Source organism: Melopsittacus undulatus, chromosome 30, assembly GCF_012275295.1.
Source record: "Melopsittacus undulatus isolate bMelUnd1 chromosome 30, bMelUnd1.mat.Z, whole genome shotgun sequence".
In the NCBI taxonomy this organism is placed as follows: domain Eukaryota; kingdom Metazoa; phylum Chordata; class Aves; order Psittaciformes; family Psittaculidae; genus Melopsittacus; species Melopsittacus undulatus.
In genome coordinates this window covers 369,475-396,417 of record NC_047556.1, presented here as the reverse complement: position 1 = coordinate 396,417, position 26,943 = coordinate 369,475, and the positions used below count along the sequence as shown (strand labels likewise).

The window sequence follows — 26,943 nt, the reverse complement described above, 5'->3', positions numbered from 1 at the left end:
GTTTTAACCCATTTAAACCCATTTTAACCCATTTAACTGCTTTTTAAACCCATTTTAACCCATTAAACCCCATTTTAACCCATTTTACCCCGTTTTAACCCGTTTAACCCCATTCTAACCCGTTTTAACCCAGTTTTATCCCATTTAACCCCATTTTAAACCATTTCCCCCCATTTTAACCCATTTAACCCCTTTTAGACCCCATTTTATCTCATTTAACCCCATTTTAACCCATTTCCCCCCGTTTTAACCCATTTTACCCCATTTTAAACCCACTTTATCCATTTTAACCCATTTAACCCATTTTTCAACCCATTTTAGCCCATTTATACCCATTTTATCCCCATTTTAACCCATTTTACCCGATTCTAACCCATTTAACCCCATTTTAAACCCATTTCCCCCATTTTAACCAAATTCCCCCTATTTTAACCCATTTCCCCCATTTAAAACCCATTTTAACCCCATTTTAACCAATTTCCCCCTTTTTAAACCCATTTTCCCCATATTAAACGCATTTTACCCCATTTTAACCCATTTAAAACCCATTTAAACCCAATTTCCCCCATTTTACCCCATTTCCCCCCATTTTAAACCCATTCCCAGCCCCAAAAATCATCATTTTCAGCCAAAACCCTTAAAAAAACCCATTTTTGCCTTTATTTAGTGCCTGGAAAAGGGGGGCCCCAATGGACCCCAATGGGACCCAATAGAACCCAATGGACCCCAATGGGACCCAATAGAACCCAATGGACCCCAATGGGGGGACCCCAATGGGGGGGTCCCAACACAAAGGGGGGGCCCCCATTGCCGATAAATAGAGCTCAACCATAAAAAAGAGGGGGTTTTGGGGTCAAAAAGGGGGATTTTGGGTCAAAAAGGGGGATTTTGGGTCAAAAAAGGGCGATTTTGGGTCAAAAAAGGGCGATTTTGGGTCCAAAATGGGGGGGTTTGGGTCCAAAAATGGGGGTTTTGGGGTCCCCCTCAGAAATGAGCAAATTCGGAGGGAAAAAGGCAAATTTTGAGGGAAAACTCTGGAATTTTGGGAAAAATTGGGAAATTTTGAGGGAAATTGGGAAATTTTTGAGAAAAAATGGGAAATTTTGAAATAAATTGGGAAATTTTGAGGGAAATTGAGAAATTTTGAGGAAAATCTCCAAATTTTGATCAAACCCCCAAAATTTTTGATGAAATCCCCAAAATTTTGAGGGAAATCCCCCAAATTTGAAGGAAATCTCCCAAATTTTGAGGAGAAATTCGAAATTTTTATGAAAACCCCCCAAAATTTCAAGGAAAATACAAAATTTGAAGGAAAATCTCCAACGTGGGTTGAAAGAACCCAAAAATTCTGTGGAAATGGTCAAAAATTGATGAAAAGACCCAAAAATTAGAGGGAAATCCCAAAATTTCCAGGAAAATCTTCAATATTCCAAGGAAAAACTTAAAAATTTCCAGGAAATTTTCACATTTTAAGGAAAACTCAAAAATTTTCAAGGAAAACATAAAATTTTAACAATAAGTCCAAAAATTTCAAGGAAAACCATAAAAATCTTACAGAAAACACCCAAATTTTTGAGGAAATCCACAAAATTTCATAGGAAAGCCCCAAATTCAAAGGAAAATTCCAAAAAATTCAAGGAAAAACCTAAAATTTCACGGGAAAACCCCAAATTTTTAAGGAAATCCAGAAATTTCCAAGGATACCTGAAAATTTTAAGGGAAAATCCAAAAATTTAAAGGAAAAACATCAAAATTTCACAGAAAATCCCCAAATTTCTGCAGGAAACAACCAAAATCCCAAAGGAAACATCAAAATTTCAAAGGGATTCCCAAAATTTTGAGGCAAAACCCAAATATTTCAAAGAAAATTCCAAATTTTGAAGGAAAACCTCAAAAATTCTACAAAAACATCAAATTTTCACATAAATCCGCAAAATTCCAGTGAAAATCTGCAAAATTCCACCAAATTCCTCAAAATTTCACAAAAATCCTCAAAAATTTCATGGAAATCTGCAAAATTTGCCAGGAAATCTGCAAAATTCCACAGAAAACCCTCAAATTTTCACAGAAATCCTCAAAATTTGCTGGGAAATGCACAAAATTTCATGGAAAACCCTCAAATTTTCACTGAAATTTGCAAAATTCCACAGAAAATCTCCAAATTTCATAAAATTCCCCGAAATTTCACAAAATTCCCCCAAATTTTGAGGAGAGGACCCTCCCCACCCCCCAATTTCCCCCCTACTTTCCCCTTCCATTGACTCCAATGGGACCCCATTGACCTCAATGGACCCCAATGGAGCACAATGGAAACCAATGGACCCCATTGACCTCAATGGACCCCAATGGACCCCATTGACCCCAATGGACCCCAATGGAACCGATTGAGGTCAATGGACCCCAATAGACCCCACTGACCCCATTGACCCCAATAGGACCCCAATGGACCCCAATAGACCCCATTGACCCCGATGGACCCCAATGGGACTGAATGGATCCCAATGGACCCCATTGACCCCAATGGACCCAATAGGACCCAATGGACCCCAATAGGACCCCATTGACCCCAATGGCTCCTTCACTTCCTCTTCTTCTTGGGGGGCCCCGATGGGGGGCGGTGGGTCCCGCGGCGCCCGCCCGGAGCCTTCCTCTTGCGCCCGCGGCCGCGCTCCTCCTCCTCCTCGTACTGGCTCTCGCGGTCGGCTGCAATGGGGGCAATGGGAGCAATGGGGTCAATGGGGATCAATGGGAGTCAATGGGGGCAATGGGAGTCAATGGGGGCAATGGGATCAATGGGGGTCAATGGGGCAATGGGGATCAATGGGGGGGAATGGGGTAATGGGGGCAATAGGGGCAATAGGGGCAATGGGGATCAATGGGATCAATGGGGCAGTGGGGGTCAATGGAGTCAATGGGCATCAATGGGCGTCAATTGGAGTCAATGGAGTCAATGGGCATCAATGGGCATCAATGTGACTCAATGGGACAATGGGGATCAATGGGGGCAATGGGGATCAATGGGGCAATGGGGATCAATGGGAGCAATGGGGATCAATGGGGGCAATGGGGCAATGGGGGCAATGGGGTCAATGGGAATCAATGGGGGCAATGGGGATCAATGGGGCAATGGGATCAATGGGGATCAATGGGGGTAAATGGAGTCAATGGGGGTCAATGGGCATCAATGGCATCAATGGGAGTCAATGGGGATCAATGGGGGCAATGGGGGCAATGGGATCAATGGGGTCAATGGGGGCAATGGGATCAATGGAAGTCAATGGAAGTCAATGGAGTCAATGGGGGCAATGGGGATCAATGGGGATCAATGGGGTCAATGGGGGTCAATGGGGATCAATGGGCGTCAATGGCATCAATGGGAGTCAATGGGGATCAATGGGGGCAATGGGGCAATGGGGATCAATGGGGCAATGGGGCAATGGGGATCAATGGGGGCAATGGGGATCCATGGGGCAATGGGGTCAATGGGGGCAATGGGGGCAATGGGGATCCATGGGGCAATGGGGATCAATGGGGCAATGGGGGCAATGGGAGTCAATGGGAGTCAATGGGGCAATGGGGGCAATGGGAGCAATGGGGATCAATGGGATCAATGGGGCAATGGGGGTAATGGGGATCAATGGGGGGCAATGGGGCAATGGGGGCAATGGGGATCAATGGGGGCAATGGGGATCAATGGGATTCAATGGGGATCAATGGGGGCAATGGGGATCAATGACATCAATGGGAGTCAATGGGAATCAATGGGCATCAAAGGCCGTCAATGGGCGTCAATGAGAGTCAATGAGCATCAATGGGACTCAATGGGGGTCAATGGGCATCAATGGCGTCAATGGGGCATCAGTGGGGGGCAATGGGGCTTAAATGAGTCTCCAATGTCCCCAATGGGTCCCCATTGACACCATAGACCCCAATGGGCCCCTATAGACCCCAATGGCTCCCATTGATCCCAATGGCTCCCATTGATCAAAATGTGTCCCCATAGACCCCAATGGGCCCCTATAGACCCCAATGGCTCCCATTGATCCCAATGGCTCCCATTGATCAAAATGTGTCCTCATTGACCCCAATGGCTCCCATTGATCCCAATGGCTCCCATTGACCCCAGTGGCTCCCAGTTGATCCCAGTGGCTCCCAGTTGATCCCAGTGGCTCCCAGTTGATCCCAGTGGGTCCCCACCTTTGCGAGCCTCCTCTTCCAGCTCATCCCAGTCCTTGCCACTCTCCTCTTCGCTGCCCAAGGACTCCTTGGAATACTCTGGAATGGGGAGGGGAAAGGGATGGGAATACATAGGGACCCCATAGAGACCCATAGAGACACATACAGACACATAGAGACACATAGAGACACATAGAGACCCATAGGGACCCATAGAGACCCCATAGAGACACATAGAGACCCATAGAGATCCCACAGAGACCCCATAGAGACCCATAGAGACACATAGGGACCCATAGAGACCCATAGAGACCCCATAGGGACCCCATAGGGACCCATAGAGACCCCATAGAGACCCCATAGGGACCCATAGAGACCCCATAGAGACACATAGAGAACCCATAGGGACACATAGAGACACACAGACACCCATAGAGACCCCATAGAGACCCATAGAGCCCCCATAAAACCATACAGAGTCCCATAGGGACCCATAGAGACCCATAGAGACCCATAGAGACCCCATAGAGACCCATAGAGCCCCCATAAAACCATACAGAGTCCCATAGGGACCCATAGAGACCCATAGAGACCCATAGAGACCCCATAGAGACCCCATAGAGACCCATAGGGACCCATAGAGACACATAGAGACCCATAGAGACACATAGGGACCCAACAGAGACCCCATAGAGCCCCATAGACATCCACAGAGACCCATAGAGACCCCATAGAGCCCCATAGACACCCACAGAGACCCATAGAGACCCCATAGAGCCCCATAGACACCCATAGAGCCCCATAGCTGCCCCATAGAACCCCATAGAAACCCCATAGAGCCCCATACCGCCCCATAGAACCCCATAGAAACCCCATAGAACCCCATAGAGCCCCATAGAAACCCCATAGAGCCCCATAGAGCCCCATACCTGACTCCTCGGCCTCAGAGGAATAGTCTTCATCACTGTCCTCCTCCTCCTCCTCATAGTCCTCCTCAGAGGGGTTGAAGGTCTCGTCCTCCATCTCCGACTCCGACTCCCCCACGTCAGCATCACTGCCCTGCAATGGGGCAGCAATGGGGCAGCAATGGGATCAATGGGGCAATGGGGGCAATGGGGGCAATGGGGCAGCAATAGGGATCAATGGGGCCGCAATTGGGGGGAGTAATGGGGATCAATGGGGAGCAATAGGGATCAATGGGGCAGCAATAGGGCAACAATGGGGATCAATGGGGCAGAAATGGGGGTCAATGGGGATCAATGGGGCAGAAATGGGGGTCAATGGGGATCAATGGGGAAGCAATGGGTCATCAATGGCACATCAATGGCTAATCAATGGCTATCTATGGGATATCTATGGGACAACAATGGGGTATCTGTGAGGTATCTGGGTATCTATGGGTCTCTATGTGTCTCTACGGGTCACTATGGGTCTGTATGGGGTTTCTATGGGTCTCTATGGATCCCTATGGGGTATCTATGGGTCCCTATGGGTCTCTGGCTCTCTATGGGTCTCTATGTGTCTCTATGTGTCTCTATGTGTCTCTATGTGTCTCTATGTGTCTCTATGTGTCTCTATGGGGTATCTATGGGTCCTACCTCCCCCTCGGGCTCCAGGAAGCTCCATCCCCCCTGCTCAAAGAAACCTTCGGGGTCGTCCACGATGGTTTTCATGATCTTGGTCCAGTTGAGAGACTGAACTCCCTCCGTGTACTTGAGGTCACAGGAGCTGTGGGGCAGCAATGGGGCAGGGGGGGCAATGGGGATCAATGGGGGGCAATGGGGATCAATGGGGGTGAATGGGGGGCAATGGGAGTCAATGGGATCAATGGGGGTCAATGGGGATCAATGGGAGTCAATGGGGGGCAATGGGACTCAATGGGGTTCAACGGGAGTCAATGGAGTCAGTGGGGATCAATGGGGGTCAATGGGGATCAATGGGGGTCAATGGGATCAATGGGGATCAATAGGAGTCAATTGGCATCAATGGGAGTCAATTGGCATCAATGGGATCAATGGGGATCAATGGGCGTCAATTGGGATCAATGGGGATCAATGGGCGTCAATTGGCAACAATGGGCGTCAATTGGCATCAATGGGAGTCAATGGACTCAATGGGATCAATGGGGATCAATGGGAGTCAATGGGGATCAATGGGAGTGAATTGGCATCAATGGGCGTCAATTGGCATCAATGGGAGTCAATGGAGTCAATGGGATCAATGAGGATCAATGGGCGTCAATGGAGTCAATGGGTCCATAGGGACTCAATGGGACTCAATGGAGTCAATGGAAGTCAATGGGGATCAATGGGCGTCAATGGGAGTCAATGGGAACAATGGGGATCAATGGGCGTCAATTGGCATCAATGGGCGTCAATGGAGTCAATGGGTCCATAGGGACTCAATGGGACTCAATGGAAGTCAATGGGGGTCAATGGGAGTCAATGGAGTCAATAGGAATCAATGGGACTCAATGAAAGTCAATGGAGTCAATGGAGTCAATGGGAGTCAATGGTGATTGGTCCATAGGGATGTGACAATGAAGGTGATTGGTCCATAGGGAAGGGATGATGGAGTCAATGGGAGTCAATGGGTCTATAGGGTCTCAATGGGAGTCAATGGGGATTACTCCATAGGTCTCTATGGGTCCATAGGGATCTATGGGTCAGTATCTATGGGTCCATTGGGATCTATGGGTCAGAGTCAATGTGTCCATAGGAATCAATGGGTCCATAGGGTCTCAGTGGGAGTCAATGGGGATTACTCCATAGGGTTCTATGGGTATCTATGGGTCTGCCCCATAGCACTCACTTGAGCCACTCCTTGATGGGGTCGAGCGAGGCCACGGGGATGGCATTGATCATGGTCACCTTGCGCCCATCAATGGGGTCAATGGGACTCAATGGGACTCAATGGGACTCAATGGGACTCAATGGAGTCAATGGAAGTCAATGGAAGTCAATGGGACTCAATGGGACTCAATGGGAGTCAATGGAGTCAATGGGACTCAATTGTGATTGGTCCATAGGGATGTGACGATGAAGGTGATTGGTCCATAGGGATGATGGAGATGATTGGTCCATAGGGAAGGGATGATGGAGTCAACGGGAGTCAATGGGTCCATAGGGACTCAATGGGAGTCAATGGGGATTACTCCATAGGGCTCTATGTGTCCATAGGGATCTATGGGTCAGTATCTATGGGTCCATTGGGATCTATGGGTCAGAGTCAATGTGTCCATAGGAATCAATGGGTCCATAGGGACTCAATGGGAGTCAATGGGGATTGGTCCATAGTGATCAATGGGTCCATAGGGTCTCAATGGGAGTCAATGGGGATTGGTCCATAGGTTTCTATGGGTATCTATGGGTCTGCCCCATAGCACTCACTTGAGCCACTCCTTGATGGGGTCGAGCGAGGCCACGGGGATGGCATTGATCATGGTCACCTTGCGCCCATCAATGGGGTCAATGGGACTCAATGGGGTCAATGGGAGTCAATGGGAGTCAATGGAGTCAATGGGAGTCAATGGGAATCAATGGGACTCAATGGGAGTGAATGGAGTCAATGGAGTCAATGGGACTCAATAGGAATCAATGGGACTCAATGAAAGTCAATGGAGTCAATGGTGATTGGTCCATAGGGATGGGACGATGAAGGTGATTGGTCCATAGGGATGATGGAGTCAATGGGTCCATAGGGACTGAATGGGGCTCAATGGGAGTCAATGGGGATTGGTCCATAGGGATGAATGGGTCCATAGGGATCTATGGGTCCATAGGGATGAATGGGTCAGTATCTATGGGTCTGCCCCATAGCACTCACTTGAGCCACTCCTTGATGGGGTCAAGCGAGGCCACGGGGATGGCATTGATCATGGTCACCTTGCGCCCATAGTCCTTATAGACCAGGACCATGTCGAAGTTCTTGAGGTGGAACTGGACCCGCTCGAAGTGGATCAGCTCCAGTTCATCCAGGGTCACCACGAATGGGGGCTGTGGGGCAGCAATGGGGCAGAGTGTGGGTCACGCTATGGGGCAGCTATGGGGCTGGTTATGGGGCAGCTATGGGGCAGGAATGGGGCAGCAATGGGGCTGGTTATGGGGCAGCTATGGGGCTGCAATGGGGCAGGTTATGGGGCAGCAATGAGGCAGCTATGGGGCAGGTTATGGGGCAGCTATGGGGCAGGTTATGGGGCAGCTATGGGGCTGGTTATGGGGCAGCTATGGGGCACACTATGGGGCAGGTAATATGGGTTCTATGGTGCACACTATGGGGCAGCAGTGGGACACACTATGAGGCTGATGTAGGTTACACTATGGGGCAGCTATGGGGCAGGTTATGGGGCTGGGAGCTATGGGGCAGGGTGTGCAGGGAACTGGACCCGCTCGAAGTGGATCAGCTCCAGTTCATCCAGGGTCACCACGAATGGGAGCTGTGGGGCAGCAATGGGGCTGGTTATGGGGCAGCTATGGGGCAGGTTATGGGGCAGCTATGGGGCAGCTATGGGGCAGGTTATGGGGAAGCAATGGGGCAGCAATGGGGCAGCTATGGGGCAGGTTATGGGGCAGCAATGGGGCAGGTTATGGGGCAGCTATGGGGCAGCAATGGGACAGGTTATGGGGCAGGTTATGGGGTAGCAATGGGGCAGCAATGGGGCAGCTATGGGGCAGGTTATGGGGCAGGTTATGGCGCAGCAATGGGGCAGGTTATGGGGCAGGTTATGGGGCAGCAATGGGGCAGGTTATGGGGCTGGTTATGGGGCAGGTTATGGGGCAGCTATGGGGCAGCAATGGGGCAGGTTATGGGGAAGGTTATGGGGTAGCAATGGGGCAGTTATGGGGCAGCAATGGGGCAGGTAATATGGGTTCTATGGGGCAGGTTATGGGGCAGGTTATGGGGCAGCTATGGGGCAGGTTATGGGGCTGGGAGCTATGGGTTTGGGAGCTATGGGGCTGGGTGTGGGGCAGGATGTGGGGCAGATGTGGGGCTGGGTGTGGGGCTGGGAGCTATAGGGCACAATATGCGACTGGAGTACACTATGGCACATGCTATGGGGCACTCTATGGGGCACACTATGGGGCTACCTATGGGGCAGGCTATGGGGCAGGATGTGGTTCAGAGAGCTATGGGCAGGGAGCTATGGAGTACACTATGGGGCTGACATAGGGTATACTATGGGGCAGGCTATGGGGCACACTATGGGGCAGGCTATGGAGCAAGCTATGGGGCAGGCTATGGGGCTCGCTATGAGGCAGGCTATGGGGCACACTATGGGGCAGGCTATGGGGCACACTATGGGGCAGGCTATAGGGCACACTATGGGGCAGGGTATGGGGCAGGCTATAGGGCACACTATGGGGCAGGCTATAGGGCAGGTTATGGGGCAGGCTATGGGGCACACTATGGGGCAGGCTATGGGGCACACTATGGAGCAGGCTATGGGGCACACTATGGGGCAGGCTATGGGGCACACTATGGGGCAGGCTATGGGGCATGCTATGAGGCAGGCTATGGGGCACGCTATAGGGCAGGCTATGGGTCAGCAGTGGGGCACACAATGTCTATGGGTCTGGCCTGTTCCAGTGTCCGGATGGAGCCCTATGGCTCTGCCCCACATCAGTGGGTCTGGCCCCATAGGGTCTCTGCCCCCCAAGTGCAGCTGAGCTCTTACCCATTCAGTGCAGTTGACCAATGCGCTGCTGGTTGGTTGCAGGAGACACGTGCTGCGGTAGGGAGCCCCATTGAATCTGTGGGGAGAGAGCATAGGGACCCTATAGAGACCCCATAGGGACACATAGGGACCCATAGGGACACATAGAGACACATAGGGACCCATAGGGACACATAGAGACACATAGAGACCCATAGAGACACATAGAGACACATAGAGACCCATAGAGACCCCATAGAGACCCATAGAGACACATAGAGACACATAGAGACCCATAGAGACATATAGAGACACATAGAGACCCATAGAGACCCATAGAGACACATAGAGACACATAGAGTCCCATAGCCCCCATAGCCCAGAGCACAGGGGGCGTGTCCTCCGCTGGCCCCGCCCCCTCGCAGCACTATACCGCCCCCTGGAGGCCGCGCCGCAGCGCTGCCTGCACCCCCCATAGCCCTCCATAGGCACCCTATAGACCCACATAGACACCCATAGACACCCATAGACCCCTATAGAACCCCATAGGGACCCATAGGGACCCATAGCTGCCCCATAGCTGCCCCATAGGACTGACCCCAGGTCCCGGAAGGGAACCTCGAACTCCAGCTCCTCCTTGGTCAAAGCTTCCACCTTCTCTATGAAGTTCTTGAAGGCAGATTTGAGCTTGTGCCGCATCTCCCGCTCCATCTGTGGGGCAGACCCATAGACACCAGCGCTATGGGGCAGCCCCATACATCCCTTTCCTATAGCTCCCACCCCACATATCCCATCGCTATGGTTCCCACCCCATATATCCCACTGCCATGGCTCCCCCCCCATAGATCCCTTTGCTATATCTCCCACCCCACAGATCCCATCGCTATGGGTCCCACCCCACAGATCCCTTTCCTATAGCTCCCCCCCCACAGATCCCATTGCTATGGGGCAGCCCCATAGATCCTTTTCCTATAGCTCCCACCCCATAGATCCCTTTCCTATGACTCCCACCCCATAGGTCCCTTTGCTATATCTCCCACCCCATAGATCCCATTACTATGGGGTCCAGCCCCATAGATCCCTTTCCTATAGCTCCCACCCCACAGATCCCATTACCATGGGTCCCACCCCATAGATCCCATTGCCATGGCTCCCACCCCATAGCTCCCGTTGCTATGACTCCCACCCCATAGATCCCATCACTATGAGGTCCAGCCCCATAGATCCCATCACTATGACTCCCACCCCATAGATCCCATCACTATGGGGCAGAACCACAGCTCCCAGACCCATAGATCCCTTTCCTATATCTCCCACCCCATAGATCCCATTACTATGGTGCCCAGCCCCATAGCTCCCATTGCCATGGGTCCCACCCCATAGATCCCACTGCTATGGGTCCCACCCCACAGATCCCTTTCCTATAGCTCCTACCCCATAGATCCCTTTGCTATATCTCCCACCCCACAGATCCCATTACCATAGGTCCCACCCCACAGATCCCATCGCTATGGGTCCGTCTATGGGTCCCACCCCATAGATCCCATCACTATGGGGCAGAACCATGGCTCCCAGCCCCATAGATCCCATCGCTATGGGGCAGATCCCTTTCCTATGACTCCCACCCCATAGATCCCTTTGCTATAGGCAGCCCCATAGATTCCATTACTATGCTGCCCAGCCCCATAGCTCCCATTGCTATGGCTCCCACCCCATAGATCCCTTTCCTATGGGTCCAGCCCCACATATCCCATCACTATGGGTCCCACCCCACATATCCCCCTGCCATGGGTCCCGCTATGGGTCAGCCCCCCAAGTGACCTGCTCAGCATAGAGGTCATCTCTGTCGTGCATGTGCTGATGCTTGCCCAGGTCTGTGGTTATCTCCCCAACCTCAGTGTAGAACTGGACGTCCGTGTGGCGCTTCTTGCCGAACATGATGGCGTTCTATGGGGCAGACACATAGAGGGCAATGGGGCAGACACATAGGAACCAATGGAGTTGGGGGTCAGACCCATAGGAATGAATGGGGATGGGGGGCAGACCCATAGGAACCAATGGGAATAGGAACTGGACCCATAGAGGGCAATGGGGATGTGGGGCAGGGCCATAGGGACACATGGGGGTGTGGGGCAGACCCATAGGGAGCAATGGGGATGGGGGGCAGACACATAGGAACCAATGGGAATAGGACACAGACCCATAGAGGGCAATGGGGGTGGGGGGCAGAGCCATAGGAATGAATGGGGATAGGAACTGGACTCATAGCAGCACATGGGGGGGGGGTCAGACCCATAGCACTATGGGGCAGACACATAGGGGGCAATGGGGGGGGGGCAGACCCATAGCGCTATGGGGCAGACCCATAGCGGACAATGGGGATGGGGGGCAGACCCATAGTGCTATGGGGCAGACCCATAGGGATCAATGGGGATGGGGGGCAGAGCCATAGCGACACATGGGGGGGGGGCAAAGCCATAGCGCTATGGGGCAGACACATAGCGACACATGGGGATGGGGGGCAGAGCCATAGGGGGCAATGGGGATGTGGGGCAGAGCCATAGGGAGCAATGGGGATAGGACCCAGACCCATAGCAACACATGGGGATGGGGGTCAGCCCCATAGCGCTGTGGGTCAGACCTTGAGGTGGAAGTGCAGCACGATGATCATCTCCCCATCCCCATTGATACCAATGGAGCATCCCCATTGCCCCCAATGGAGCATCCCCATCCCCATTGACTGCAATGGATGATCCCCAGCCCCATAGATCTCAATGGGGCTCCTGCCCCATAGCGCTATGGGTCAGACCTTGAGGTGGAAGTGCAGCACGATGATCATCTCCCCATCCCCATTGATGCCAATGGAGCATCCCCATCCCCATTGACTGCAATGGAGCATCCCCAGCCCCATAGATCTCAATGGGGCTCCTGCCCCATAGCGCTATGGGTCGGACATTGAGGTGGAAGTGCAGCACGATGATCATCTCCCCATCCCCATTGATGCCAATGGAGCATCCCCATTGCCATAGATCTCAATGGACGATCCCCAGCCCCATAGATCCCTATGGATGATCCCCAGCCCCATAGATCTCAATGGGGCTCCTGCCCCATAGCGCTATGGGTCAGACCTTGAGGTGGAAGTGCAGCACGATGCTCACCTCCCCATCGCCATTGATGCCAATGGAGCATCCCCATTGCCCCCAATGGAGCATCCCCATCCCCATTCATCCCTATGGAGCATCCCCAGCCCCATAGATCTCAATGGGGCTCCTGCCCCATAGCGCTGTGGGTCAGACCTTGAGGTGGAAGTGCAGCACGATGATCATCTCCCCATCCCCATTGACTGCAATGGATCACCCCCATCCCCATAGACCCCAATGGATCACCCCCAGCCCCATAGCTCCCAATGGATGATCCCCAGCCCCATAGATCCCTATGGGGCTCCTGCCCCATAGCGCTATGGGTCAGACCTTGAGGTGGAAGTGCAGCACGATGATCATCTCCCCATCCCCATTGATGCCAATAGAGCATCCCCATTGACCCCAATGGAGCATCCCCATCCCCATAGACCCCAATGGATCACCCCCAGCCCCATAGATGTCAATGGGGCTCCTGCCCCATAGCGCTATGGGTCAGACCTTGAGGTGGAAGTGCAGCACGATGATCATCTCCCCATCGCAGGGCTGGAACACAGCGTGTTTGATGTTGTTGTACAGGATGTCAACCTTGTCCCCACGCACGGACGTGAAGCGGAAGCCTGGGGGCAATGGGGGGTCAGACCCATAGATCACATAGGGCTGCCCCACAGAACCCATAGACCCCATAGGGCTGCCCCATAGAACCCATAGACCCCATAGGGCTGCCCCATAGAACCCATAGACCCCATAGGGCTGCCCCATAGAACCCATAGACCCCATAGGGCTGCCCCATAGACACCATAGGGCTGCCCCATAGATCCCATAGGGCTGCCCCATAGAACCCATAGACCCCATAGGGCTGCCCCATAGACACCATAGGCCCCATAGGGCTGCCCCATAGAACCCATAGAGCCCATAGGGCTGCCCCATAGAACCCATAGACCCCATAGGGCTGCCCCATAGACACCATAGAACCCCCATAGAACCCCCTACAGACCACACAGACCCCATAGACCCCACAGGTGAGCCCCACAGGTGCTATGGGGCAGCCACATAGACCCCCCCCATAGACACAATAGACCCCATAGAACCCTCCCACAGACCCCATAGGTGAGCCCCACAGATCCCATAGACCCCACAGATCAGCCCCACAGACCCCATAGAGCATCCCCTTAGACCCCATAGGTGAGCCCCACAGACCCCATAGAGGCCCCCCATAGACCCCATAGAACCCCCCCCAGACGCCATAGCCCCCATAGCCCAGCCCCACAGACCCCACACACGCCATAGACCTCCCCACAGCCCCCCCTCATAGACATAATAGACCCCATAGCCCAGCCCCACAGCCTCCATAGACCCCCCCCATAGACCCCCCATCCCAGCCCCACAGACGCTATGGGGCAGCCCCATGGACCCCATAGGTGAGCCCCACAGACCCCACAGTCCCCATAGCCCAGCCCCACAGCCGCTATGGGGCAGCCCCATAGACCCCATAGAACCCCCTACAGACCCCACAGCCCCCATAGACCCCATAGAACCCCCTCATAGACCCCATAGCCCCCCTATCCCAGCCCCACAGACGCTATGGGGCAGCCCCATAGCCCCCATAGATGAGCCCCACAGCCCCCATAGCCCCCATAGCCCAGCCCCATAGACCCCCCATAGACACAATAGACCCCCCATCCCAGCCCCACAGCGCTATGGGGCAGCCCCATAGCCCCCATAGCCCAGCCCCACAGCACTATGGGGCAGCCCCACAGACCCCATAGCCCCCATAGCCCAGCCCCACAGCCCCCATAGACCCCATAGATCAGCCCCACAGACCCCATAGACCCCATAGATCAGCCCCACAGCCCCCATAGACCCCATAGATCAGCCCCACAGACCCCATAGACCCCATAGATCAGCCCCACAGACCCCATAGACCCCATAGATCAGCCCCACAGACCCCATAGACCCCCCCATAGACACAATAGACCCCATAACCCAGCCCCATAGCCCCCACAGCCCAGCCCCACAGCGCTATGGGGCAGCCCCATAGACCCCATAGACCCCATAGACGCTCTGGGTCAGCCCCACCGTTGACATGAGCCTCCAGCGCCCCCTGCATCCTCTTCTGGGCGATGTTGGGGCGGATGTAGAGATCCTTGAGCTTGGGGTTACTGCGGTTCAGGTTGATCACCAGCGAGTCCTGCTTCACTATACCCTGCACGGACATATGGGGTCCTATGGGGCAGCTATAGGGCTCTATGGGGTCTCTATAGGGGTCTATGTGGGTCTATAGGGTGCCTATGCAGGGCTATGGGGGGTGCAGGCAGCGCTGCGGCGCGGCCTCCAGGGGGCGGTATAGTGCTGCGAGGGGGCGGGGCCAGCGGAGGACACGCCCCCTGCCTATGGGCTATTGGGGGTCTATGGGTGTCTATGGGTCTCTATGGGTGTCTATGGGGGATCTATGGGTCTCTATGGGGCTCTATGGGGATCTATGGGGCTCTATGGGGTCTCTATGGGGGATCTATGGGAATCTATGGGTCCCTATAGCATCTATTGATGTCTATCAACCTCTATGCCCCATAGCTCCATCCCCACCCCATAGCCCCACCCCCACTTTGCCCCATAGCACCCCCAAACCTCATAGCCCCCCATAGCCCCATATGAACCCCATAGATCCCCATATCCCCCCTCTGCTCCATAGCCCCATAGAGCCCCATAACCCCATTCAAACCCCATAGCCCCATAGTCCCCATACCCCCTGCCCCATAACCCCCCATAACCCCATAACCCCCCATACCCCCCCTCTGCCCATAGCGCCCCATAACCAACCATATCCCCCTCCTGCCCCATATCCACCCCATAGCTGCCCCATAGCCACCCCATATCCACCCCATAGCTGCCCCATAGCGCCCCATATCCACCCCATAGCTGCCCCATAGCTGCCCCATAGCTGCCCCATAGCTGACCTCCTTCTCCTTCTCCTCGGCCTCGCGGGTCTTGTAGCGCTTCTGCTACCCCATAACCCCCATACCCCTCCTGCCCCATAGCCACCCCATAGAGCCCCATAGCCACCCCATAGCTGCCCCATATCCACCCTATAGCACCCCATAGCTGCCCCATAGCTGCCCCATAGCACCCCATAGCACCCCATATCCACCCCATAGACACCCTATAGCTGCCCCATATCCACCCCATAGCTGCCCCATAGCCACCCCATAGCCACCCCATATCCACCCCATAGCTGCCCCATAGCCACCCCATAGCCACCCCATAGCCACCCCATAGCCGCCCCATAGCTGCCCCATAGCCCCATTATTACCCCATAGCCACCCCATAGCACCCCATATCACCCCATAGCTGCCCCATAGCTGCCCCATAGCTGACCTCCTTCTCCTTCTCCTCGGCCTCGTGGGTCTTGTAGCGCTTCTGCTACCCCATAACCCCCATATCCCCCCTCTGCCCCATAGCTGCCCCATAGCCACCCCATATCCCCATAGCCACCCCATAGCACCCCATAGACACCCCATAGCCACCCCATATCCACCCCATAGCCGCCCCATAGCTGCCCCATAGCTGACCCATAGCTGACCTCCTTCTCCTTCTCCTCGGCCTCGCGGGTCTTGTAGCGCTTCTGCTACCCCATAACCCCCATATCCACCCCATAGCCACCCCATAGCTGCCCCACAGCTGCCCCATAGCTGCCCCATAGCTGCCCCATATCCACCCCATAGCTGCCCCATAGCTGCCCCATAGCTGCCCCATAGCTGACCTCCTTCTCCTTCTCCTCGGCCTCGCGGGTCTTGTAGCGCTTCTGCACCTCCTTGATGATGCGGAACGCGTTCTGTAGGTTCAGGGCTGGCACTGCTGCCTCCCCAGGGCTCTTCAGGTTAGAGGCCCTATAGGTGCTGTGGGGCAGAGATCTATGGGGCTGGAGCTAAGGGGTGGCTATGGGGTGGCTATGGGGCAGGATCTATGGGGCAGCTATGGGGTGGGAGCTATGGGGTAGGATGTATGCAGCGGGAGCTATGGGGCAGCTATGGGGCAGGAGCTATGGGGCAGGGGGTTATGGGGCAGGGGGTTATGGGGTGGGAGGTTCAGGGCTGGCACTGCTGCCTCCCCTGGGCTCTTCAGGTTAGAGGCCCTATAGGTGCTGTGGGGCAGAGATCTATGGGGCAGGTTCTATAGGGTGCGATCTATGGGGCAGGGTGTATGCAGTGGGATCTATGGGGTGGCTATGGGGCAGGATGTATGCAGTAGGAGCTATGGGGTGGGAGGTTCAGAGCTGGCACTGCTGCCTCCCCTGGGCTCTTCAGGTTAGAGGCCCTATAGGTGCTGTGGGGCAGAGAGCTATGGGGCAGCTGTGGGGCAGAGATCTATGGGGCAGCTGCGGGGCAGCTATGGGGCAGGAGCTATGGGGCATGAGCTATGGGGCAGCTATGGGGCAGCTATGGGGCAGCTATGGGGCAGCTATGGGGTGGCTATGGGGTGGCTATGGGGCAGCTATAGGGCTCTATGGGGTGGCTATGGGGCAGCTATGGGGCAGCTATGGGGCAGCTATGGGACACGAGGTATGGGGCAGGAGCTATGGGGTGGGAGGTTCAGAGCTGGCACTGCTGCCTCCCCAGGGCTCTTCAGGTTAGAGGCCCTATAGGTGCTGTGGGGCAGAGATCTATGGGGCAGCTGTGGGGCAGCTATGGGGCAGCTATGGGGCAGCTATGGGGTGGGATGTATGCAGCAGGATCTATGGGACAGGATCTATGGGGCACAGTGTACACAGCAGGATCTATGGGGCAGAGATCTATGGGGTGGGAGCTATGGGGTGGGAGCTATGGGGCAGGGGGTTATGGGGTGGGAGGTTCAGGGCTGGCACTGCTGCCTCCCCAGGGCTCTTCAGGTTAGAGGCCCTATAGGTGCTGTGGGGCAGAGATCTATGGGGCAGGGGCTATGGGGCAGCTATGGGGCAGGGGGTATGGGGTGGGATCTATGGGGCAGGAGCTATGAAGCAGGGGGTTATGGGGTGGGAGCTATGGAGCAGAGATCTATAGGGCAGGGGTAATGTAGTGGGATCTATGGGGTGGAATCTATGGGGTGGGATCTATGGGGTGGGATCTATGGGGTGGGAGCTATGGGGCAAGGTATATGGGGTGGAATCTATGGGGCTTGATCCATGGGGCAGGATCTATGGGGTGAATTCTATGGGGGGAATATATGGGGTGTAATCCATGGGTCAGGATCTATAGGTCAGTCTCTATGGGTCAGTCTCTATGTGTCTCTATGGGTCTCTATGGGTCTTTATGTGTCTCTATGTGTCTCTATGGGTCTCTATAGGTCTCTATGTGTCTCTATGGGTCTCTATGTGTCTCTATAGGTCTCTATGTGTCTCTATGTGTCTCTATGTGTCTCTATAGGTCTCTATGTGTCTCTATGTGTCTCTATGTGTCTCTATAGGTCTCTATGTGTCTCTATGTGTCTCTATGGGTCTCTATGTGTCTCTATGTGTCTGTATGTGTCTCTATAGGTCTCTATAGGTCTCTATGTGTCTCTATGTGTCTCTATGTGTCTCTATAGGTCTCTATAGGTCTCTATGTGTCTCTATGTGTCTCTATGTGTCTCTATAGGTCTCTATGGGTCTCTATGTGTCTCTATGTGTCTCTATGTGTCTCTATGTGTCTCTATGTCTCTCTATAGGTCTCTATAGGTCTCACTCACATCTCCTTGACGAACGTGGCCTCCGGGTTGGGGAACAGGTTCCCTTCATTGCGGCCCAGAGCAGACCCAGGACAGTAGAAGTTGATCCTCAGGTAGGTGTAATCCCCCTCCACAGACATGCTGATGTTCTATGGGGCAGACCCATAGCATCAGTGGGGCAGCCCCATAGGGATCAATGGGGCAGCCCCATAGGGATCAATGGGGTTCCCATAGGGATCAATGGGGCACAGCCATAGGGATGCGCAGGTAGGTGTAATCCCCCTCCACAGACATGCTGATGTTCTATGGGGCAGACCCATAGCATCAGTGGGGCAGCCCCATAGGGATCAATGGGGCAGCCCCATAGGGATCAATGGGGCAGCCCCATAGGGATCAATGGGGCACAGCCATAGGGATGCGCAGGTAGGTGGAATCCCCCTCCACAGACATGCTGATGTTCTATGGGGCAGACCCATAGCATCAGTGGGGCAGCCCCATAGGGATCAATGGGGCAGCCCCATAGGGATCAATGGGGTTCCCATAGGGATCAATGGGGCACAGCCATAGGGATGCGCAGGTAGGTGGAATCCCCCTCCACAGACATGCTGATGTTCTATGGGGCAGCCCCATAGCATCAGTGGGGCAGCCCCATAGGGATCAATGGGGCAGCCCCATAGGGATCAATGGGGTTCCCATAGGGATCAATGGGGCACAGCCATAGGGATGCGCAGGTAGGTGTAATCCCCCTCCACAGACATGCTGATGTTCTATGGGGCAGACCCATAGCATCAGTGGGGCAGCCCCATAGGGATCAATGGGGCAGCCCCATAGGGATCAATGGGGTTCCCATAGGGATCAATGGGGCACAGCCATAGGGATGCGCAGGTAGGTGGAATCCCCCTCCACAGACATGCTGATGTTCTATGGGGCAGACCCATAGCATCAGTGGGGCAGCCCCATAGGGATCAATGGGGCAGCCCCATAGGGATCAATGGGGTTCCCATAGGGATCAATGGGGCACAGCCATAGGGATGCGCAGGTAGGTGGAATCCCCCTCCACAGACATGCTGATGTTCTATGGGGCAGACCCATAGCATCAGTGGGGCAGCCCCATAGGGATCAATGGGGCAGCCCCATAGGGATCAATGGGGTTCCCATAGGGATCAATGGGGCACAGCCATAGGGATGCGCAGGTAGGTGGAATCCCCCTCCACAGACATGCTGATGTTCTATGGGGCAGACCCATAGCATCAGTGGGGCAGCCCCATAGGGATCAATGGGGTTCCCATAGGGATCAATGGGGCACAGCCATAGGGATGCGCAGGTAGGTGGAATCCCCCTCCACAGACATGCTGATGTTCTATGGGGCAGACCCATAGCATCAGTGGGGCAGCCCCATAGGGATCAATGGGGTTCCCATAGGGATCAATGGGGTTCCCATAGGGATCAATGGGGCACAGCCATAGGGATGCGCAGGTAGGTGGAATCCCCCTCCACAGACATGCTGATGTTCTATGGGGCAGACCCATAGCATCAGTGGGGCAGCCCCATAGGGATCAATGGGGCAGCCCCATAGGGATCAATGGGGTTCCCATAGGGATCAATGGGGCACAGCCATAGGGATGCGCAGGTAGGTGGAATCCCCCTCCACAGACATGCTGATGTTCTATGGGGCAGACCCATAGCATCAGTGGGGCAGCCCCATAGGGATCAATGGGGCAGCCCCATAGGGATCAATGGGGTTCCCATAGGGATCAATGGGGCACAGCCATAGGGATGCGCAGGTAGGTGGAATCCCCCTCCACAGACATGCTGATGTTCTATGGGGCAGACCCATAGCATCAGTGGGGCAGCCCCATAGGGATCAATGGGGCAGCCCCATAGGGATCAATGGGGTTCCCATAGGGATCAATGGGGCACAGCCATAGGGATGCGCAGGTAGGTGTAATCCCCCTCCACAGACATGCTGATGTTCTATGGGGCAGACCCATAGCGATCAGTTCCTATGGGTCCCTATGGGTCTCTATGGGGTCTCTATGGGTCTCTATGGGTCCCTATGGGTCTTTATGGGTCTCTATGGGTTTCTATGGGGTATCTATGGGGATCTATGGGTCCCACTATATGTCTCTATGGCTCTCTATGGGTTTCTATGGGTCTCTATGGGTCTCTATGGGGATCTATGGGGATCTATGGGTCCCAATGGGTTTCTATGGGTCTCTATGAAAACTCTATGGGTATCTATAGGGTTTCTATGGGTATTTATGGGTTTTCTACGGGTCTCTATGGCCTCTCTATGGGGTCTCTATATGTCTCTATGGGTCCCTATTGGTCTCTATGGGTCTCTATGGGGTCCCTATAGGTCTCTGTTGGTCTCTATGGGTCCCTATGGGGTCTCTATGTGTCTCTATGTGTCCCTATTGGGTCCCTATGGGTCTCTATGGGGTCTCTATGGGGTCCCTATAGGGTCTATGTGTCCCCATTGATCCCTATGTGTTCCCCCCACCGCGGCCACCAGGGGGCGCTATAGTGCTGCGGTGCCTCGGGGTCACCCTGAGGTCACACTCCCTTCTCCCTATGGCTCCCTATGGGTGTCTATGGATCCCAATGGGTTTCTATGGGGTTTCAATGGGGTTTCTATGGGGTTTCTATGGGGATCTATGGGTCCCAATGGGTGTCTATGGGGTCTCTATGGGTCTCTATGGGTCGCTATGGGGCAGACCTTGATGGTAGCGATGTGGAAGGGGGCAGCGATCCCAAACACAGGCACCAGGACACTCTCATACTTCTTGTCTATGGGTCCCTATGTGTCCCTATGGGTCTCTATGGGTCCCAATGGGTCCCTATGGATCCCTATGGGTCTCTATGGGGCCTCTGTGGGTCTCTATGGGTCCCTATGTGTCCCTATCGGGTCTCTATGGGTCTCTATGAGATCTCTATGGGTTTCTATGGGTCCCAATGAGTTTCTATGGGGTATCTATGGGTCCCAATAGATCTCTATGGGGCTCCATTGATCCCTATGTGTTCCCCCCACCGCGGCCACCAGGGGGCGCTATAGTGCTGCGGTGCCTCGGGGTCACCCTGAGGTCACACTCCCTTCACCCTATGGCTCCCTATTGATCCCTATGGGTCTCTATGGGTTTCAATGGGGATCTATGGGTCTCTATGGGGATCTATGGGTCCCAATGGGTCTCTATGGGGTATCTATGGGTCTCTATGGGTCGCTATGGGGCAGACCTTGATGGTAGCGATGTGGAAGGGGGCAGCGATCCCAAACACAGGCACCAGGACACTCTCATACCTCTTGTCTATGGGTCCCTATGGGGTCTCTATGGGTCTCTATGGATCTCTATGGGTCCTAATGGGTTTCTATGGGGTCTCTATGTGTCTCTATGGGTCTCTATGGGTCTCTATGAGATCTCTATGGGTTTCTATGGGGATCTATGGGTCCCAATGAGTTTCTATGGGGTGTCTATGTGTCTCTATGGGTCTCTATGGGTCTCTATGGGGTCTCTATGGGTCCCTATGTGTCCCTATGGGGTCCCTATGGGGTCTCTATGGGTCCCTATGTGTCCCTATGGGGTCCCTATGGGGTCTCTATGGGTCTCTATGTGTCCCTATGGGGTCTCTATAGGGTCTATGTGTCCCCATTGATCCCTATGTGTTCCCCCCACAGCGGCCACCAGGGGGCGCTATAGTGCTGCGGTGCCTCGGGGTCACCCTGAGGTCACGCTCCCTTCACCCTATGGCTCCCTATTGATCCCTATGGGTCTCTATGGGGTTTCTATGGGGATCTATGGGTCCCAATGGGTTCCTATGGGGTATCTATGGGTCTCTATGGGTCGCTATGGGGCAGACCTTGATGGTAGCGATGTGGAAGGGGGCAGCGATCCCAAACACAGGCACCAGGACACTCTCATACCTCTTGTCTATGGGTCCCTATGGGGTCTCTATGGGTCTCTATGGGTCTCTATGGGGTCTCTATGGGTCTCTATGGGTCCTAATGGGTTTCTATGGGTCTCTATGAGATCTCTATGGGTTTCTATGGGGAAATATGGGTCCCTATGGGGTCTCTATGTGTCTCTATGGGGTCTCTATGGGTCCCTATAGGTTCCTATGTGTCCCCATTGATCCCTATGTGTTCCCCCCACCGCGGCCACCAGGGGGCGCTATAGTGCTGCGGTGCCTCGGGGTCACCCTGAGGTCACACTCCCTTCACCCTATGGCTCCCTATTGATCCCTATGGGTCTCTATGGGGTTTCAATGGGGATCTATGGGTTTCAATGGGGATCTATGGGGATCTATGGGTCCCAATGGGTCTCTATGGGGTCTCTATGGGTCTCTATGGGTCGCTATGGGGCAGACCTTGATGGTAGCGATGTGGAAGGGGGCAGCGATCCCAAACACAGGCACCAGGACACTCTCATACTTCTTGTCTATGAAGAGCTTCAGCTCCCGGACCTGAGGCTCCCGAGGCAGCAATGAGGGGCTGCGGTAGGACACGTTGGACTTGCGGGCCCTATAGGGGGGGAATGGGGTTAAAATAGGCAAAAAATGGGCAAAAATGGACCCAAAATCGCCCAAAATGGACCAAAAATGGGTTAAAATTGACCTAAAATTGATATAATGAAAGGGAATGGGGAAAAAATCCGGTGATTTTAACCCAAAAGATAAGGGAGTTAATGGGACACCCCTATGGAGGGAATGGTACGGTCCGAACTGCCCATTGAGTCAATGGTATAAGCGCTAAAGGGCATGGGATTGAGCCAAAATGGACCCAAAATCGCCCAAAATGGACCCAAAACTGCACCAAAACCGACCCAAAATATAATAGAAATACCCTAAAATAGGAATAATGATAAATTAGAGGGAAAAAATCCGGTGATTTTAGCCCAAAATGGAAGGGAATGAATGGGACACCCCTATGGAGGCAATGGTACGGTCCAAACTCCCCATTGAGTCAATGGTAGAAGGGCAAAACCCCATTGAGTCAATGGCACAACCACAGCCCCATAGAATCTATGGGTCCCATCTACCCCCCATAGAACCTATGGGTCCCATAGCCCCCCATTGACTCAATGTCCCCCCCCCAACCCCATAGAATCCATGGGTCCCATCCACCCCCATTGCCCCCATGTCCCCCCCAACCCCATAGAGTCCATGGGTCCCATAGCCCCCCACTGATTCAAACTCCCCCTCCTGCCCCATAGAATCTATAGGGCAGCCCCCCATTGACTCAAAGTCACCCCCCAACCCCATAGAACCTATGGATCCCACAGCCCCCCACTGACTCAATATCACTCCCCCAGCCCCATAGAATCCATGGGTCCCATCCACCCCCATTGCCCCCATGTCCCCCCACAGCCCCATAGAATCCATGGGGCAGCCCCCAAGCCCCATAGAATCCATGGGTCCCATAGCCCCCCATTGACTCAATGTCACCCCCCAGCCCCATAGCATCTATGGGTCCCATCCACCCCCATTGCCCCAGTATCCCCTCCTCTACCCCATAGAATCTATGTGTCCCATCCACCCCCCACAGAACCTATGGGTCCCATGTCCCCCCAGCCCCATAGAATCTATGGGTCCCATCCACCCCCTATAGAACCTATGGGTCCCATAGCCCCCCATAAGCCCCATAGAATCCATGGGTCCCATTGCCCCCATGTCCCCCCATAAGCCCCATAGAATCCATGGGTCCCATTGCCCCCATGTCCCCCCAGCCCCATAGAATCCATGGGGCAGCCCCTCACCTCTGCACCTGCTGCTCCCCCCTCTGCTGGGTCAGTCGCCTTCGAGCCTCCTCATTGAGCTGTGCTGCCAACTCCTTCTGGTGAGCCCTGCGGCGTTCCTCTGCTGTCAGCTCGTTCTATGGGGCACATATGGGGCGCTATGGGGCAGCTATGGGGCTCTATGGGGGTCTATGGGGTGTCTATGGGTGTCTATGGGGTGTCTATGGGTGTCTATGGGTGTCTGTGGGTGTCTGTGGGTGTCTATGGGTGTCTATGGGTGTCTATGGGGTCTCTATGGGTGTCTATGGGTGTCTATGGGGGTCTATGGGGGTCTATGGGGTGTCTATGGGGCTCTATGGGTGTCTATGGGTGTCTATGGGTGTCTATGGGGTGTCTATGGGTGTCTATGGGGCTCTATGGGTGTCTATGGGTGTCTATGGGTCTCTATGGATCTCTATGGGGATCTATGGGTCTCTATGGGGTGCCTATGGGGAGCTATGGGGTGCTATGGGGTGGAATAGGTGCTATGGGGTGTTACTGGGAAGTATGGGGATCTATAGGGTGTGATAAGGTGCTATGGGTGAGATGGAAGCTATAGGGTGCTATGGGGTCTATGGAGTGCTATGGGGTGTCTGTGGGGTGTCTATTGGGTTCTATGGGGGTCTATGTGTCTCTATGGGGGTCTATGGGTGTCTATGGGGTCTCTATGGGTCTCTATGTGTCTCTATGGGGCAGCTATGGGTCTCTATGGGTCCCTATAGGGTCCCTATGGGGTCTCGAACCCGTGTCCTCTCTGTCAGCAGAGCTGCTCTGGAGCTGCGGCCCAAGAGATCTTCAGCCTCATCCTTGGCCTCTTCCTCCTCCTCCTCATCCTCGTTCTGCAATGGGGGAAATGGGGGAAATTGGGGTAAAATTGGGGGAATTTGGGAAAATTTGGGGAAAAATTGGGTGAAATTTGGGGAAAATATTGAAAATTTAGGAAAATTTGAGGGAATTTGGGGAAAAATTGGGAAAATTTGGAAAAATTTGGGGAAAAATTGGGAAAAATTGGGTGAAATTTGGGGAAAATATTGAAAATTGGGGGAAAATGGGGAAATTTGGAGAAAATTTGGGAAAATATTGAAAATTTGGGAAAAAATTTGGAAATTTGGAGAAAATTTGGGGAAAATATTGAAAATTTGGGAAAATTTGAGGGAATTTGGGGAAAAATTAGGGAAATTTGGGGAAATTTGGGGGAAAATTGGAAAAAATTGGGTGAAATTTGGGGAAAATATTGAAAATTGGGCAAAAAATGGGGAAATTTGGAGAAAATTTGGGGAAAATATTGGAAATTTGGGAAAATTTGTGGAAAAATTGGAAAAAATTGGGTGAAATTTGGGGAAAATACCGAAAATTTGGGAAAAAATGGGGAAATTTGGAGAAAATTTGGAAAAATATTGAAAATTTTGGAAAATTTGAGGGAATTTGGGGAAAAATTAGGGAAATTTGGGGAAAATTTGGGGAAATTTGAAAAAATTCGGGGAAATTTGGGGAAAATTTGGGGAGAATTTTGGGGAAATTTGAAAAAATTGGGGTAATTTGAAAAAATTGGGAAGAATTTGGGAGAAATTGAGGGAATTTGCAGAAAATTAGGGAAATTTGGGAAAAATTTGGGGAAAATTAGGAAGAATTTAGGGGAAATTGGGAAAAATTAGGGGAAATTTGGGGAAAATTGGGGAAATTTGAAAAAATTGGGGGAATTTGGGGAAAATTTGGGGAAAATTGGGAAAAATTAGGAGGAATTAGGGGAAATTTGGGGGAAATTTGGAGAATTTGGGGGAAAATCAGGAGGAATTTGGGGAAATTTGGGGGAAATGTGGAAATATTGGGGAAAATTTAGGTTGAAATTCTGAAAAATTTGGGGGAAATTTGGGGAATTCCTAGGAATTTTGGGAAAATTTGGGGGAAAATGGGAAAAAATGGGGAAAATTTGTGAAAAATTGAAGGAAATTGGGAGGAATTGGGAAAATTTGATGGAATTTGGGGAAAATTTGGGGAAAAATGGGAAAAATTTGTGGAAATTTGGAGAAAATTGTGGAAATTTGGCGGAAATTTGAGGAATTTGGGGAAAATTTGGGGGATTTTCCACGGAATTCCCATTTTTCCCATGAAATTCCCATTTTTCCCTATGGAATTCCCAGTTTTCTATGGAATTCCCACTGACCTTAAGGAAGATCCCAACGTTCTTGACCTTCTTCTTCACAGACGTGAGCACAGTGGCTGGACCCTCCTGGGAATGGGATTGGGAATGGTTGGGAATGGGGTGGGAATGGGGATCAGAAATAGGGTCAGAAATAGGGTCGGGAATGGGATTGGGATCGGGATTGGAGTTGGGAATGGGATCAGGAATGGGGTTGGGAATGGGACTGGGAATGGATTGGGAATGGGATCAGGAATGGGGGTTGGGAATGGGATCAGGAATGGGGTTGGGAATGGGACTGGGAATGGATTGGGAATGGGATCAGGAATGGGGGTTGGGAATGGGATCAGGAATGGGCTGGGGACTGGGATCGGGATTGGGATAAGAAAT

At 53.2% G+C, this 26,943-nt stretch overlaps 1 protein-coding gene across 3 annotated transcripts in view; it reads right to left on the bottom strand.

The window, feature by feature from the left end:
* Window positions 1-2,521: 2,521 nt before the first annotated feature.
* The window catches only part of SUPT16H (SPT16 homolog, facilitates chromatin remodeling subunit), a 47,879-nt gene continuing 23,457 nt past the window's right edge, over window positions 2,522-26,943 (bottom strand). For 2 of the 3 annotated variants that reach the window (XM_034072520.1, XM_034072521.1), the window contains 16 exons: window positions 26,578-26,643; window positions 25,157-25,252; window positions 24,396-24,511; window positions 23,008-23,161; window positions 18,667-18,794; window positions 16,727-16,862; window positions 15,046-15,172; window positions 13,468-13,586; window positions 11,651-11,776; window positions 10,428-10,540; window positions 9,851-9,926; window positions 8,002-8,171; window positions 5,775-5,904; window positions 5,106-5,235; window positions 4,198-4,275; window positions 2,522-2,703 (listed from right to left, as the gene is read on the bottom strand). In XM_034072520.1, coding sequence (XP_033928411.1) covers window positions 2,579-2,703; window positions 4,198-4,275; window positions 5,106-5,235; window positions 5,775-5,904; window positions 8,002-8,171; window positions 9,851-9,926; window positions 10,428-10,540; window positions 11,651-11,776; window positions 13,468-13,586; window positions 15,046-15,172; window positions 16,727-16,862; window positions 18,667-18,794; window positions 23,008-23,161; window positions 24,396-24,511; window positions 25,157-25,252; window positions 26,578-26,643 — 1,890 coding nt within the window. In that variant the 3' untranslated portion in view covers window positions 2,522-2,578. Of the gene's footprint in view, window positions 2,704-4,197; window positions 4,276-5,105; window positions 5,236-5,774; window positions 5,905-7,547; window positions 7,625-8,001; window positions 8,172-9,850; window positions 9,927-10,427; window positions 10,541-11,650; window positions 11,777-13,467; window positions 13,587-15,045; window positions 15,173-16,726; window positions 16,863-18,666; window positions 18,795-23,007; window positions 23,162-24,395; window positions 24,512-25,156; window positions 25,253-26,577; window positions 26,644-26,943 lie in introns of those variants that run through there. The other variant, XM_034072522.1, reaches the window with a different exon arrangement.